Source organism: Bombus affinis, chromosome 13 (genome assembly GCF_024516045.1).
Source record: "Bombus affinis isolate iyBomAffi1 chromosome 13, iyBomAffi1.2, whole genome shotgun sequence".
Taxonomy (NCBI): Eukaryota; Metazoa; Arthropoda; class Insecta; order Hymenoptera; family Apidae; genus Bombus; species Bombus affinis.
Genome location: NC_066356.1, coordinates 4029284 through 4046643, shown reverse-complemented (window position 1 = coordinate 4046643; position 17360 = coordinate 4029284). Strand labels below are relative to the sequence as shown.

Below are 17360 nucleotides of genomic sequence, written 5' to 3'. Positions count from 1 at the left end.
CCTTAAAATATAGAAAGACTACGTTGAAGAGGAATACCACAAAAACGAAATTATTTCTTAACCGACACACACAAACGTTTTAATACAACTCAAATTTTTATTAAAGAGGAAATTAAAACTTATGCTTTTGTTTAGAAAATCAACAGACCAAGGCACAACGCCACTCAATCGCGTTTCAACGCAACACAACTTAACAATATCTTCACGAAAGAACTTCCTTCTTTCTGCAGAAATTGCCAGGCAAGCGAGAGGCTAATTATCGAGCTGCGATGGTTTTATTAGATGCCACGTAGCAGTTTTAATTGAATAACCTCACGGGACGTTTAACAGGCGCATTTCATTGTGTATCGTCGATTTAATCGACGCTTTGGCCCCGGTCGGGCGAAGTAATTGCTCAGAGACCAGGTTTGCACCGTGACTCATACCCATGAAAAGGGTTAACAGCATTACGATCGTTTCCTTTACGGTGTTTCTCACCCTCGGCCGTCTTATCGCTCGACAGTTTACCCCCTTAACACGTCGGTGAACTTGGAGTTATACGTCAATTCTATTCCCTCTAGTCTCTCTATTCCGACTGTTTTCCTCTATCAGAGAGCGTACACTCGTGAATTAAGGCAGCCACCAGTTCTCAGAGAAGACGGGAGAATAAAGGGGCGGACAGAAAGCACCGTTCCTCGAGAACTAATACCGTCCAATTTGTTCTAATTAGTTTGGTTAAACGTACCTTCCGCCCTGAGAAACTTTGTCTCTATCTCTCTGTTTCTCTCTCCCTCACTCTTTCTCTCTCTCTCTCTCTCTTTCTCTCTCTTCCACCCTTTCTCTTTATGCGGCATAGTGTTAATTATTGTTTCAACCTGACTGCTTGGAGAAAGCTGGTCGAGTACGTTAACGCGATTTCTCCTGCGTGGGTTATCGATAATTCGTATCGTTCAGCGATAGTTTGTTGTAAGAGGTTTCTGTGTAATAGAAATGGTGTAAAGTGGAACGATATTATTTTCTGTTCATGGAAATTTATGTACGATTCTTTTCGATTAACATTGCGTACTTTGAATGGATACGAATGGAATTGCAGAAACACGGCGATACGATTGGAAATGAGTCCTACAATGGAACGTTTCATACGAGTATTCCGAATTAATAAGCGTTTGAAAGAATTGACCATAATAAAGGAAGATTTCATACCAATATCTCCAATTAATAAACATGCTGAATAGTCGATTTTTTGGAAGAGAAACACAAAATTAACATCGAAATAGCGATCCATTGTCACAAGCAAAATAACGACCAAATTCCCATATAACTAATGCGAATACTTCGAAATATCAACGATAGCCTAGCAAATTAATTAGGAAAGAAATTCAAAAATTAGCATGTAAATAAAGATACAAATCATCCCATAACCAACGCGAGTATTTCAAGAAATCAAGGATCGCCCAGGGAACTAAATTAAAATAGAAATTAGCATTGAAGTAAATCAAGTATTTCGCTTCAAACACGATTTAAAATCATTCAACTCTCATTGTTTACAGGTGGGGCCAGCAGGGGCGCACTTCGCCCTTCTCGCCACGTTGATCGTCGAGGTGCTGCACTGTTGGCCGATGCTAAAGCATCCTCGCCGAGTCCTGTCGAAGTTGATCTTCGTCCTTCTAGGCCTGCTAATTCTCGGCATGCTTCCATGGGTGGACAACTACGCTCATCTGTTCGGTTTCATCTTCGGTTTCCTGGCGGCATACGCGTTGATGCCGTTCATCTCATTCGGCCACTACGACCGTCGCCGCAAGATTTGGCTAATTTGGATCTGCCTGATCCTCATCGTCGTCCTGTTCACCCTTCTTCTAGCCCTGTTCTATAACGTGCCAGTGTACGAGTGCGAGGTGTGCAAGCTGTTCAACTGCATCCCGTTCACACGTGACTTTTGCGCCTCGCAGAACATCAACTTCAAACGGGAGGAACCCGTATGACACACGGGGCCGTGTTTCGAAGTTGAGTTCGAACCATCATTCCACATAATCCGGAATCAAACGACGATGCCCTGCGCTCGTTTGATCGCGCTGGCTCTAGTGTGGAGTTTAAACCGGTGCAAAAACGATCATCACGATTGAAGAAGTACGCGAGACCACAAGATCAACACGAGCCTTGGATGACTTGATGCGTGTTACTGTATCAAGGAATCCAGAGATACTCATCCCAGACGAACGACACTGCCTTAAAGTAAAATAACTCCACCTGGGATCCTCGAGGCCTCTTTTAGCCAATGGACCCTGTACGCTCCTTGGTGGGATGTAAATATTAGAGAAGAGAGAAAAAAAAATAAAACAACGCGCCTTTAACGTAACGCGACCATCGTTCTCGACGATCGTGCTTTGAGGGTGGATGCATTGATCCAAAGCGAAGATGAAAGTGAAACGTTCGTGATAGAACAAGACAGAATATTTGTGGACGATTTGCAAGAGTGTTTTACGACGAAGCGACGACGAGATCGTTGGAGAGCGGGAAAGTCTTCTCACCCTCTCTTCGAACGTTTAACAAAAAAAGAAAGGAAATGAACACGTGTACATAGAACGAAGACTCTTGTTACATATACATATACATACAAGCGTAAGAACGACCTTAATAAATTTAATTTTAGAGAAAGAAAAAGAGGGGTAGAGATGAAAGGGGCAAGGGAACGTTGAAAGTGTTTAGCAGCCCGTACCTCTGACGTTGGAACTATATCTGTGATGGGCGAACACGATTGTCTTTGAGAATATTTTTCATAATACGTTAAGCGGTGCAACATCTTGGAAGGAGATTTTACGCTGGTTACGAACGTAAATTGAATGAGCTTAACTCTCTGAAAGGTCAGGTTGGTGAAGGTGGTACGATTAATGAAAACGGATTGGAGCGACGTTTGAGAAGAAAGTGTTAACGATAAGTATATATCCGGTGAAGATTCTAATCTTCAAAAAAAAGAAAAGGGGGAGAAAAGAGTAAAAACGAATCAATTTTTTATAAATGGCGTGTGAGAGCGGGAGAAAGTGAGCAAGGGAGCGCTTATCAGTGAACACTTAATCAATTTCCACCTTGTACATAATTATAGATGCGAGAAGAATCGGTTGGAGATAGAAACGAGGTAGGGGTTGAGGAATGAAGGAGAGAAGGATGGACGAGATATGCAGAAGAGCGATTAAATTGCGTTAAGGTAAAACAAGCAGAGAGAAAGAAAGAGAGAGAGAGAGAGAGAGAGAGAGAGAGGGAGCGGGAGAAAGAGAGAGAATAAAGATGAAACAAAGCAGCACTGTGACATTCGCGAATGTGTATTTTATTATAACGGGTATGTAAATGTAAGAAACGAAGAAAGATTGTCTGAGAGAAGTGGAAGAATGAATCTGTTCTTGTCTGCGTCTTGTCGCGTGTAAACGATGATTGAGTATGTACACACGAGGAAAAAATAGCAATAGCGAACGTGATGTGCCACAACGTGGAGATCGTCGCAAAAATAAATGTGAAAGTGATTCAAGGTAGAGAAGATAAAAAGAGGAGTAAGAGGAAAAGAAACGCGTTTCTTCTATAATGTCGTGTCGCGCGTTCAACCATTCGTGATCTCTCATTCATTCTAACGTAGCATGCTCGACGAGGAAGTAGATTAGGTTTCGTCGACGCAGCTACGTCGATTGGTTTTCACGGGAATCATAGAAACATGCCGTAGAAGGAAAGTGTGCTTTCTGCTTCGTATTTGCACATGTGTTCAGAGGAAGTTGAATTTGACAATTTCAAATGTCCAGGTTCTGAAACACAGCTATATCTCCTATTATTCCTTCGTCTTCTGAACTTAATCTGAAATTATCGTTTGTACGTTATAAAATTGATAGAAATTACTTCATTTAACGATAAATGTGATATTGCTTTTTTTCATAATACATATCAAAATGTCTCATTGATTCATTTTTTTATATACACTCAGTGAATACCAGTCAATTAGTTTTGGATTAAGAATAATCGTCGCGAAACCTTGAAGCACTTGTTTCTATTTATTAAAGAAAGTAGAGTACAATATGGTTTAAATATTTTAACGAAACAGAGGAGTGAATCAGAAGCATCGTTTCCTTCTCTCAACAACAATTCCTTCGTACAATATTTAAGAACGTAATAAGTTATACCATGTTGATTATGGATTCTTAGCGTTCCTTTTTTCGAATTTCGCAAAGGCATGGTTTTCTATCCTCGTATATATTGAGCATGCCACGAGAAAATCAGTGATCCGTACACGATAATTGTAATCGTCGGAATGAGTAAATATATTCGTAATCGCTCGTGAATAAGTGTAATGTTAATTGGAGTAACGCGAACATTATCCCGAGATATAAAACGCACTTTTTTAAAAGAAAAAGAATGAGAAAAACGAAAAAAAAAAGAAACGAACGCGACTCTACGATGATATATTAAACAGCATGTAACGATTTAATTATTCTTCATATAACCGACAAACGATTTTTATACATTTCCCTGCGTATAATGTATCGCTAGCGCTTGAAGAGTCTCAAAATTTATAGCGAAAATAAACATTTTCTTTAATTTTTTATCGGCAATGCTTAGGAAGAGATGAAGGGGAATCAACGTTAGTTTAAAGACACTTTACCTTCTGGCTTGGATATACTCGGATAAAAGGTATACACGTAAAGGAACCCTTAAGCAAGAAGAATGTTTGAAAGTACAATAAAAGCCGCAGTATCGGTGATTCATTTTTACTTTAATTTACTCAATTTCTTTGAATATAATAAAGTCAGAGTGCAACCTCCTCTGTGAATTATGGCAAATGCGACAATTACGATAATCGAAAACCATGCTCGATGAAGAGGAAAGGGAAGTTTATTCGTCGTGATATCTCGACCAAATCTCGACTTGTGTATTTTCAATTGAAAATTTCGCGTATACCTTCATGCTTCCTTGTCGACTGTTTTTTTACCGTTTGTCCGACCAGGCTACGCACAAGTTTTCGCCACACAAAGCCACATTAACGACCGGTCGGCACGAATTCACCTGTTTCTATGTGAAGGAATCAACATTATAAAACGATTAAGCGAGAATTAATGAAAGGCCAGCCCGCTTGTTCTCGCGGCGGTGGTAAGAACATTGGTTTTTCTCTTTCGTAAAAATTATCGTTATCTTGAAACGAGCTCCTAAAGCTCGATTACGTTCGGCAAGAAATATCCGAAAGTCGATCAAGCGAACTTGTCCCTAACGCGTGTAATACGTTCAGTTCTATTAGAGATTCTTTTCGGAATATCTGAGTTTGAGTGGCCGTAGCGAGTGGCCACACGTGAGGTAATTAGTTGGAGGAATTTTTTCAGCTTGTAGAAATTTCTTTTTACCAGGAATTCTTTTTTAATTCACTTTCAAAGAGAATACCTTTGTGCAGAAAATTCTTTGTTCTCAGAGGAGTACCTTTTTTAAGAGAAATTCTCTTTTCAAGCGATCGCCTTTTTAGGATGAATTCCGCTTTAAAGGAATACCCTTGGTAAAGGGAATCCTTTTTAAAGAAATTTTTACGAAGAATCTGTGAAATACGAAAAATATCGAGGTACATGGAATCGAAAGAATGCAACAAAATTTGAATAGAATCCGCTTAAATCGTAATATACAAGCATAAATTATTTCTTGCCAAATTTTTACGAGAGGGAGATTTTTAACTGCCTGCAAATGTAATAAAAAATAATACAAATTTCTACGAGTAACGATGGGGATAGAGACAATTTATTCGACCACGCACACGATATTTGTAATTTGCATCGATCACGCGTGAATCGCATCCAACGAGACAGTTGTCCGTATACGCATCAATGACACGTACACGCATGATACTACGTGCAAAAAAGCTCTAATCATTTTCTACTCCGCCGTTAATTTTCCATAGACAAACGCAAAATGAAACTTTTGCTAACCGAACCCTGCACTGGATTGATTTTTCTCATCGTACCGAGGGAAGGTTGGAAAATCGTGTCCAGGCTTTCGTGTAGATTCATTTCATTCGCGTGACGAACATACGCCGGCAAATGTAAAATAGAATCATTAAAACGGGACGGATCATTAAAACGAATTAGATTGAAATATCTCATTTCCAATGGACGCAGGCAATTAAACGATTCGAATTACGCAACAGCGAGTCCTGGCTCGGAATTTTAACCTCCCCGATTCGTACACTAAACACGCATTAACAAATTACACTGAGTCGAAACGATACATTGACGTTGTGTTGTGTGAAAGGAAAGAAAAATGATACGTCGTTCTATGGTGGAAAATATTACTGTATTCCTTGGTTTTCGTGCGGTGACATTTATATCGCATATCTTCTCTCTTTGGAAGAAGCACAATATCAAATTTTTTAATCAATAGGAAATCACAGCGAAGATTTCAATGCACGTTTCCAATATTCCATTCCTCCAAGGAAGATGATACAATTTTCTAAAGCCGAGATCTCAAATTTTTAACTCATCAGTTATTAGATTCTAAGCTCGAGTAAAAAGCTGTAATAATTATAAACGTCGTATAAATCATACGTAATTACGGAAATAATCAAAGCAAAGAACGATGCATTTCAACTTTATTTAAACTTCCACTAAAGGAAGAGAGACCGCTTGAAGCTCAACACGTTCGTCGTTATATTTTAACAAATTAAATCCGGATGGAATACAGCGATAATTTCATCAGTGTATCGTTTTATTTTCCCATGTGTAACGCGAAAGAAGTTAAAGTCGATCTGCATCGCGCGAGGCCATTGTCACGAACGAAACAGCCATTAATCGGATCGCAACGAATCGTAATTGTTACTCGACGAGAGCAAGAGAATTTGATTGACGATTTTGTGAGAGAATTATAAACAGCAAGGATGCAAAAAGCGTGATAATTCGGATGTTTGATGACGCATTCGAGAAACTTTGTGATAAACAATCGAGAAAAAGGCGAGAAAAAGACGAAAGGGATAGAAAGATGGGGACGATGATGAATGAAATGATGGAGGGGGTCCAGGACCTTTAAACACTCAGAAATACATACACGGAAAATACATACACATAGACACTACCGATACATACACACACACTGAACTTTTTCGGATTATATAAATATATAAATATATAAATATGAGTATATGAATATAACACGTATACATAAAGAAGAAAAAAAAAGTACGAATTAAGGACCGAGGTGGACCGAGGTGGCGATTGTCGACGAGTAACATATTGTTATTATTGTAAATGTGTCATATACAGGTAATAGCATGTCATACAAAAGAGAGTATGTGTGAGTGGGTGAATGAGAGTGAGGGAGGGAAAGAAGTACATGAAGCAGTGAAATTGAGACGGGGGGAAAGAAAATCGAGTGAAAGAAATCTGAGAAATACCTTCGATATTTCCATATCGATCACGGCGAGGTGGAATATCGTCTTTCGCCTGTGGGGACGATCGGAGTCGACTGTGTTACGTTTCCCTAACTTACGGAGAGAAATAAAACGTTACGAGAGCGATGGACGAAGCAAAGAACGGTTGCATAAAAATAATGAAGTAATCTTTTCGATCATCGTGCAATTTATTAAATGACTTTTAATTGCTTATGAAAAATGAAGCTGTATATAACAGTAAGGAAAAATACGATACCTGCATTTCGCTAGAATTGCGATGATTTAAAAAATAATAGTTCCACTGTCTCTGACAATTCTTCTATCCTCACGCGATGAAACGGTACTTTCTTAGACTACGAGATGTTCAGCTTCTTTTCAAAATTTCACTAAATACAAGTTCTTTGCCAGAGCGATTCGATTAATAAAAATCAAGACTCTCGTAGCCCGAACCTATCTGTCTCCGTAGGCGTGGCATCGTCTCAAAAAGTGCTTGACAACGTTTAATTCGACGAAGAACCATCCGACGTAGAGATTGTATTCGTTTGAACTACTTCGACTAATATGTCCCTCGATGAAAAACAAAAAAAAAATATATAAATAATAATAACATTAATAAAAAGAAAGATGGACAAAAAGATACGCGAGTTTCCCGATCTACTTGTCGACGTGTGAAAACGATTTATATACACGGAGGTCCTCTCGACGATTCGCTCTCGATCCGCCATGAAGAGAATTAATTTATGCATACAAACCAAATAAAGTAAAATAAATGAAAAAAATGGGGAGAAAGAGAGGGAGAGAAAGAGAGTAAGAGAGTAACGTGGTAAGGCACGCACCAAAGAGAAATAAAAGAGAAAAAAAAGAGTAATAATGTCTTGTAAATAAAACGTATGCGTCGAAAATGGACCAAGGACCTAAATAGTGCAGCTCGTGTAAAATTGATATCCCGATCTCGCTAATCACGTAGACGAGCTCGGCTGGTAGGATCGTTAAGTAAAGCTACAATTTATCCTAACGTTGTTTAAAAAGCGATGTGGAAAGCATCGCGACATTACGGTCTGGAATTTCCTGTGCATCGATCCTGTCGCGGATATTTCGTGTTTCTTACTCCTTGGAAAAAACAGATAATTTCGTGCAAACTTGATTTTCGTTTAGTTAACAAGGCAAAAGATTTGAGTTTCGATGAATTGCAAACTTCATTGTGTGTATGTGCGTGGTGTGTACTGTGTGCGCGCGTGTGTCGTTTAGAATTTTGATATATAATTATAAGCAGTATCACTGTAAATTGTACATTGTAAATTCCATCGTCTTTTAAAGTTCTAATTCGATTATTATAGATTTGTTATCTTGTGGATTTACATTGCTGTCTAGGAATTTTCAGCTATTTTAACTTTCTTATTCTCGACATAAAAGGTCTGTGTATCGTTAAAAACATTGCAAGGAGAGTTAGGAGGATGCAAAGGTTTGTTAAAAGGTTTTTACGATACTTCAGATATTCAAATGAAATTCTTGCAATAGCTAGCTCGTTGCCTCAATATTAGAAATATATATTTCCAAACGATAGATACATTTCGATTCGAAAGCTTCGATATGTTGTTGTATCTTTCGTCAAAGTGGCAATAGTAGAAATATGTAATGGAATAATTGAAGTCCTCCCTGATTTGTCGATCGATGAAATTACAAAATTATAAAACTTTATGAATATTTCAGAACGAATCCGAAGAAAACCGATATCCTACAATGACAATTAGATTTAATTAATTTTTCAAACGGAAGATAATGTTTCAAGTGTTCAACCATTCTCGAGACGAATATGAAGATATTTTACAACAAAGAGGGAGGACACTTTTCACGAAGAAAAAGAATATTAGATATTTTATCCAAATGGAAAGTCGTTTGTTCGCGATTGGATCGTTGCACGCTAGATCCTGGATCGTGACTGAAAACTCGATACCGGAGACAGAGCGAATCCGTGCGAGAGCAAATTTATTCTAATGACAGTCCTCGATCCCCTTTTATATATATACATAAATATAAATATATATATACATAATATACTTTAAGAAGATTCCACCACAGCCGCGCGGTATTATTTTTCTGTATCCCTGTATCTATAACGAGTGATATAAGCGTTAAAAACAAAAGAAAAAAAAGAAGATAATGAAACCACGATGGACTAAGGGTTACGAGTAATAACGACTGTACTAATTAAACGATTAATTACTTATGAATTACTTCGCCAGGTATTTTTTCGGTTTCATCTATTAATCGGTAAGGTTTTCGATTACGATTATTATTACTGATCATAAACGATGCATTGTAATTGTCGCTGTTATATACAATACATACATACGTGCGTATATAGACGTATACGATATGTGCACGCGTGCGCACACGCGCGCGTCATTTACACGCCTGTGCACATATGTATATGTGTATAAGTCCTTGAACAACACATTAATTTAATAACAATAAAGAAAAACGTGAAACTCATCTCCTGGATGCGTTTTATGTCTACCTCTTACGTTCTTAACGTTTGAAATACTCATTTGCTATTATGAAGACACGCGTTTGTTTTTTTCTTTTTTAATACTTTTTAATTTACTGTCTTGAATTTACTGTCTGAAAAGACGCAATAATTGTATATACTTCAATTTATTTTTTATTATCGAGGAGTAAGTGAAAGCAGGACTGTAAAGTACGCATTGGAGGTAAGGAAATGTGAGGTTAAGAAAGAAAAAGAGCGATCGAGTGAATTGGCGGGACAAGTGGGTTCGTACATCAGAACTTCACATAAGTAAGAGTTTACACAGAGTCTTAGTACTTACGATTTCTCGTTCATATAATTAGTAGTTCGCGTTCCAATAAATGAATTCAATCACCAGAAATCTATTTAATCGAGTATCAACTAAAATTTTATTTAAATAAACGATGCACTTTCAAATGGGCTAATTACGGACGACGTGGTGTTATAAATTGTAGAGGGCGTGATCAAATTGTTGAAGAGTCGGTATTGCAGAACATGTAACGCGATGTCCCGTAAGATCCCGTAAGATAATAAGGTTTCTGTCGCTTCCACAATAATTGAGTTGAATGTAATTCCTATATTCACCGTAACAAATAACCGGTGGCGTATGAAACGCTGCTTTTTCCGAAATCGGTATCTTAAAACGTAAGACACAAACTGTAGCAAGATTAACAATCGGTACAGTAGATGGACATAAGCTGAGTACATTTTATCAATGATTTATTACCATTTATTGTTCTAAAAGTACTTAAATATACAGATACATGAAAGTATCACTATTGATAATTTCGTTTCTTAATTTTATTTCTATCTTATGTGCATTCAGAATGTGTGAATACAATGGAAATTTCGGAAATAAAATTTGAAACGATATAAGCATGGTAAACGTTATTTAAATCTATAATCTTTTATGATAATTTACATTTTTAAGTTCAGATCTAAATTTTCATAGTCGAGACAGATATTTTCTAGCTGCATTTATAATTAAAGTATTTACTACGTACGTATACATGGATTAATACCAAGACTTTCGCGTAAAATACAAATGTAAGTAATCGCAATATCGTTTCATTTAATCCATCATCGTATTTCTCTCCCCTTGGTTATAATAAATCTTCGTTTATGCTGTTCCTCAATATCGTTTCATCTACATCACAACGAGATGCAATTGCACCTAGTATATTGAAAATATTAATGGAGCAATGCAGAGTATTATATTACAGGAAGACAAGAAAAGAAAAATTAAGATATAGTGTCTTTTTATGCTTTGGAAAACGAGAGACACGATCTTCATTCTACTAAAATGCTTCCGCATAATATATCATTTGACGTCAGCCGTGTATCTGGATATTTTTATTGAAACCTTTTAGTCTTCATTAAAATATATGAACATGATGTTGAAGTCGAAAGATTTTATGCTCTGTCCTTCAAGTTGATTCATAGATTATTATCAAATACATTAACTTACTGTTCGTGCTTTTATTAAATTAGAAAACAAGCGTGAGCGCAAACGAGAGATACTTTTTCATGCGTAGAATAATTCAACCACCTCGTTCTTCTTTTGCAAATGGAGCATGCTTGTTGACACGGTTTTAATTACAAGAATCATGTATTAAAGATGAGCGAACGAAAATGCTCAACCAATTTCTCGCCAAGAAAACAACTGCAACGCAGAAGCTAACAAAACATTCTTCAAGTTGAAATATTTCGTACAAAACAAATATCAAATATTATTTTGAATAGTTAAAAAAATATAATATAATTACAAATCACGTCTTACAAATAAAGACAAAAGTGTATGAACAGACGAGAAATATTAAAGAAGATGTAGCTAAGGATGATAATACTTTTGAACCAATTAACTGTGTAATGATTGTGAATAATATTAAAATATACATGTAACGGCACTAGCATTTGCTAATTTATCGTCTGTCAAGCTATAGTCATAATTTCACTGACCTACCGCGAAAATTTATGGTTACTTGCTCTTTCTTTTTTTTACTCCGAAAGCTCGTAGAGCCGGCATGAGAATTTACTTCGTTTTATTCCAGACTCATTTTGTTGTCGGTCAATTTACGAACAACAAGCCGAATAACAAGCGTGATAATTTGTCTTTTCTTTTCTTTCTTTTTCCTTTAATCGTACAATCATCTACAATGCAGACTAATTTAAATACCGAACAAAGGAGCGTTAATGAATATATGAATGGCAAAACTGACCTATCTCTACGAAAGGTAACATTCATCTGCACGTGTAACATTTTATTTTTCGACAATGTACCGTAATTTGTTAATTTATTGAGTGATAAATATTCATTTGGCCACGTCTTATATCGATTTAACACTGAAGATTTTGGACAAAGTTCATTTAAATATGTGAAAATTATTGTTGAATCTATAGCCTTATCGTTGAAAGATTTCATAATACAGATAAAAAGTAATAGAAAAAAACAGAATGGAAAGTATGATAATTTTCTAAATCCTTTGCATAAATTAAATATACGAACCTGTTCGTAAGTAGTGATTTAAAAAATAAAGATCACTAGCAGTATTATTATCTGAAATCTACATAAAATATAAAACGACATTATTTATTAGTTTTCCTTTAATAGAACTCTTAAGCGTGTCTTTCAAGTCCACCGCAAAATTATGTAACTTCTCCTTAAAATCTTCGAAAAACTCTTCGGCTCTTTGCCCAACGAAAATTCCATTAGCTTTGGACCACTTTTACAACCTTTTTCGTCGTTCGACTCGTTCAAATCTTCATCTTGCCACAAAGTATCTACATGCATATACATAGGAAGTAGATTAAAAGGACAAAACTCCAATACAGCCAGGGGAAAGCAATATTCTAAAAAATTTGTTCATGCACTTACAAAAACGAAAAGAACCTACAAAATATTTTCTTTTAATAATGAATTCACAAACCCTACCACTTTTCTGATCCTCTTCTTTTTCTCCTCATAAATTGCACATATAAGAGAAAGGGGACGCAAAAATTCAATTAGACAAATTCATGAAACAGTAATATTTTAAAAATATTTTCACAATTTTCCAACAAAAAAGAAGATATACTTTTCCGAGAATTTTTGACAAACTCTCAAAAAGATCTATATTTCCCAATAACAAATACATCAACTCTAAACCGATTTTATAATCCTCTTCATCCCTTCACGAATTTTATGTTCCAAAAAAAATATATAAAAAATAAAAAAAATGAAAAATAAAAATAAAGCCTAGATAAAGGGCAATCAATATCAATAAAAGTTTTATTGCAAAACTGTAACCAAGAAAAACGTAACTTTTCTTGAAAATTTTTCTAAAAAGCTTTGAGCCTTTAAGCTTGCAGAGATTATATCAATTGTAGGAAGCCTTTCTATAATCCTTCACAAATTACGTTATTAGTACTTCCTACAATTAACTATCATCCATTATTATTTTTATATTGCCATGTTGAATTTTAGCGAGTGTTCTTTTCTCAGCTGAGTTATCTTTTCCCCTTTTAGTCGCTTTGTACGACACGTTGGGTCTATTCTGCCCCGAACTCACAGGAAGCCAGTTACTATTATTATTATTACTACTATCGTTTTTAATATCGTAACTTTTATTCTATATCTATATATAATTACTTGTCAGTTTCACAAACATCAATCCACACGTCTACAGAATTTACACGATTGTGTCAATTCTACAAACGCGTTTTATTCAAACTAAAAGTGCCGATGAACTGTACTCGTGCCAAAATGAGTAAAAATCGCAAGTACAACCGTTACATATCCACATGCCGGTCGAGTTCGATATCAGCTTATCGAGTTCTTCTCTTTGAGTTTTCATCGTCATGCACTCGAAAGAGAGCATGACAATTTGTTCAGCTAGTTACAAGTGTATACTATACACGCTCGTACAGAGTCGTATTTTATTATCGTCGGTTACGATACGCGGATTTGTAAGGATCGAGCGTTCCACTTGACATTTCTATTTTTTCCCCGGTACGAGTTGCGGAGGCGGTAATTGTTTGCTGGGCACGCTTAATGTGGAACATCGTTGCGAAAGTTATACCACTAGAAAAAAATTTATCTCGATTTACAATCTGATAGTACGATAAATGAGGTCGATATCCATTTGTGAAAGTTGAATGGATTTTGTTGAAAAAAGAAACTTTTCATCACGTGTATTGCGTGTATCTTGTATGAAAATTTGTTTACTTTGTTTTTTTATAGAACACAATGTATGTCGTTTGTAATGAAGACAAACGAAACCAGTTCATTGAGTGGAACATTTGGAAGAATCTGCACGCGACAAGGTTTATCTTCCACAATTTCACGAAATTCCAACGTGAGCGACGTGTGTAATTATAGAAGTCAAGTACAAGTTCCAAAGTTTGGGATCAAGCTAATTCGGTAAATTGCGATGTATAATTTATCTCAGGGTATAAACTGTACTTAGGAAGAAGTTTAACCCTTTAAGTTACATAGACGCATGTATATACGGACCTCCATCGCTTTGGCAAAATTCCATCATAGACTATGTACCAATTTGTTACCAAAAAATATACTTGCATCTACTGTATGCAATTTCACACAGTATTTAAAACAATGTATTCAGCGCGAAACATATTTTGGATTATGAAATTTAAAGTATTCGATATTTCTGGATGGATTTGCAATTTTTATAAAAATTACACAACTGGTTACGATGATACAACTAACTTTTGTAAAATATATGGATAAAATCTTCTTTTCATTTGCCATACATTTCTCACGTGTTTCTCATTTTTACCTTATTTCTTACAAGTTCCATTTTCTCTGGTCATTGGCAGTGTTAGTGTTAAAGAAAGGAAAATTCTACTTGAGGTATCATAAAATTCTTTAGCAGTACAATACAAAACAAAAGCGCGAAGCTTTCGTGCGTTGCTGTCCCATTTCCATTGTATTTGATAATTTAGCCCGGTGAATTCGCAGGAACATGTTTCATAGAGATAGGTCAAATTGCAAAGGGCGAAGAGAAAGGTGTGGACGCTTGTTAAGAGACGTTGTATCCTGTGCTACCTGTGATTCAACATACTGCGATGTAACCAAGAAACACGAGGGCACTTAAGACCCCAGACGTACCATGAACTAACTCAAACAATAAGACACACAGCTTGAGTTCACATCCCCGTGGTCGTGCTAAATACTTCGCGGCCGAATTGTCAGTTCTAGACAACATGGTCTTGATATTTTACGCGGCAATAAAGTCTCTATTACTCGGGGGAATCACATTGCACCTACCTCGTGATCGTTTCTCTCTCAACAGCCTGATAAATAGACGTCTTTAAACGTTCGAGATTTCATCATCGGCGTGTACAGTCACTGACACATCGCATGATATTATTTATCGAAGGAAGGGAGGAATTATACACGCCGAGCTAGGGGAATTGTATTTCTTAATTAAAACGAGCATGTTGATAAGAGCGGCTGCGATGTCTTATGTATATTTTTCAACATAGTAATGTATTAATCGGGAAGAGTCAAGGGAATGAATTTTCAGCCAGGGGAAGAATTTTAATTTATGGCCGCGAGTGCCGGCGTAATTAAATTTACAAAACGAGAAACTCGCGTGCACGTTACCTGTATTAATTAAAGAATACTCCGGCATAACGGAACGGTTTTACGTATTCGAGTTATTAGCTATTTATTAATAAACTAAATAATATCGCGAGTTGAATTTCAGTTAGCAGAGGCGCCGGCATATACAGCAATTTAATGAAATATTATTTTTCAAGGAAATCTCGTTTTTGCGAGTGTTGGATACGTTTTAATAAATTCATCTGCTCTTTTTCTCTTTATCCCTTGTTTTCGTTATTTATAGAAAGAACATAAAGTATCTCCCTGTACAATTAAACAAGATTGATGCTTTCAAATATTTTCCATTTATAGAAAAACTTCACGTATAACGGCCCCATCGGGAAATCCCGGCGTTATATCAAATATTCCATTATCAAAGGTTTATTGTATAAGGATTAAACAAACAATATAAAAAAGCATACTCGTACACCACTTTAACTTTCAGATTGGTATCCAGCGAAACGTGTGATGCATACAAAATGCAAATGGGACCTCGATATATTATATGCGTTTACAGTCCGTGAGATATATCCGTTATCGATCGCAAATAATATAGTTTCTATCTTATCGCCGCGCTATATCGCGTGTATCTTATCGCCTCTCTTTACTTTATCATTGAAACAATGGTTTTTCCTAAGATATCGATCTACCATATCGTGCGCAAGTCTTAAATTAATAAGAAACGAAGTTTGTTGCTTAAAACATGTAATTTCCTTAACCTTAGAATACAAATGTTGTTTGATATTCATTTATCACAAATCGCACATTTCATTTTTGGCTAATAGCTTAACACGTTTCTAATTAGTCATTCATATTCAAACATAAAGCTTTTATTACTTGGAATTAAATTAGCAACATTCATCATTTACTACTAACACATTCATCAATGATCATTCATTACAAATTCCCTGCGTTAATCATCCGTTACAGAGGCTACATCAAAATTCAATCTTAATCGAAAAATTCCGACATAGAAGGTTAAATGAAGAATGGAAACATAAATTTAAAATTTAAGAAAGAATCAAAAGCTTACGACATTAAACCACCACACGATGTAGCCAAAAATTTAATCGGAATGTCTGCAAAATCAAGTTCGAAGGATCGAAATTCAAATATAAAATTTAAAAAAGAATTGGAAGCTAGGACACTCAAACGCTACACGATATATACCTATACGTAGTGGTAAAAATTTCCGAGCAGGTAGATTTCTCACTTTATATTCCAAATATCGATATTATACAACTATATAATGCTCGTATATTACATTATTTTCTTCCGCTTATTACACTCCTATACCCAGCGTTATTTAAAGTGCCGTTAGATATATCGCTTCTCGAATATAAGGTTAGAAATTTCTTCTGGTCGTAAATTTTTGTACGATGCTATAAAACGTCTTTAAAATCAAATTTCTCCTCTGAAAAATTATACTCACACGTCGTTAGCACGACTCGTGAGAACAGTATCGTAGTGTTAGCACTCCCAGCAGGCATCAAGACGCTCGAGTCTTACGATCTACATTTATTCCACGTGGGTTTGACAGGTTGCGTGATAGATACCGTGAAAATCGCCTCGTCGAAAGCGAAAGCTCGACCCTCACGAAGGAAATCCAGCCAGATGCCATCCCTTTCCACGCGCTGTATACCTCCACTCCGGTGTACAGTTCCAAAGGTAGTTTCTAGGCGATGCAAGCTCCGCTCCGCGATATTTTACGGCTTATTTACTTTTCGGCGACGTCAGAGGCCCATGTGAACGGTCACGTGCCGTGCTCTTTCACGACGCGAAGAAACCCACGTCGATAAGAGGAAAGTAATGGATACAGTAGTTGGCCGATGAAATTTATTCGCGTCTGAACG

General features: G+C 36.4%; 1 protein-coding gene and 1 long non-coding RNA gene across 5 annotated transcripts in view; one reads left to right on the top strand and one right to left on the bottom strand.

Moving 5' to 3' along the window:
* Positions 1 to 9868, top strand: part of LOC126923694 (inactive rhomboid protein 1) — a 284985-nt gene extending 275117 nt beyond the window's left edge. For all 4 annotated transcript variants that reach the window (XM_050737392.1, XM_050737390.1, XM_050737393.1 and 1 more), the window contains one exon: positions 1530 to 9868. In XM_050737392.1, the coding sequence (XP_050593349.1) occupies positions 1530 to 1961 (432 nt within the window). In that variant the 3' untranslated portion in view covers positions 1962 to 9868. The remainder of the gene's footprint in view (positions 1 to 1529) is intronic.
* The window catches only part of LOC126923718 (uncharacterized), a 231713-nt gene that overhangs the window by 30860 nt on the left and 183493 nt on the right, over positions 1 to 17360 (bottom strand). The window lies entirely within an intron of this gene.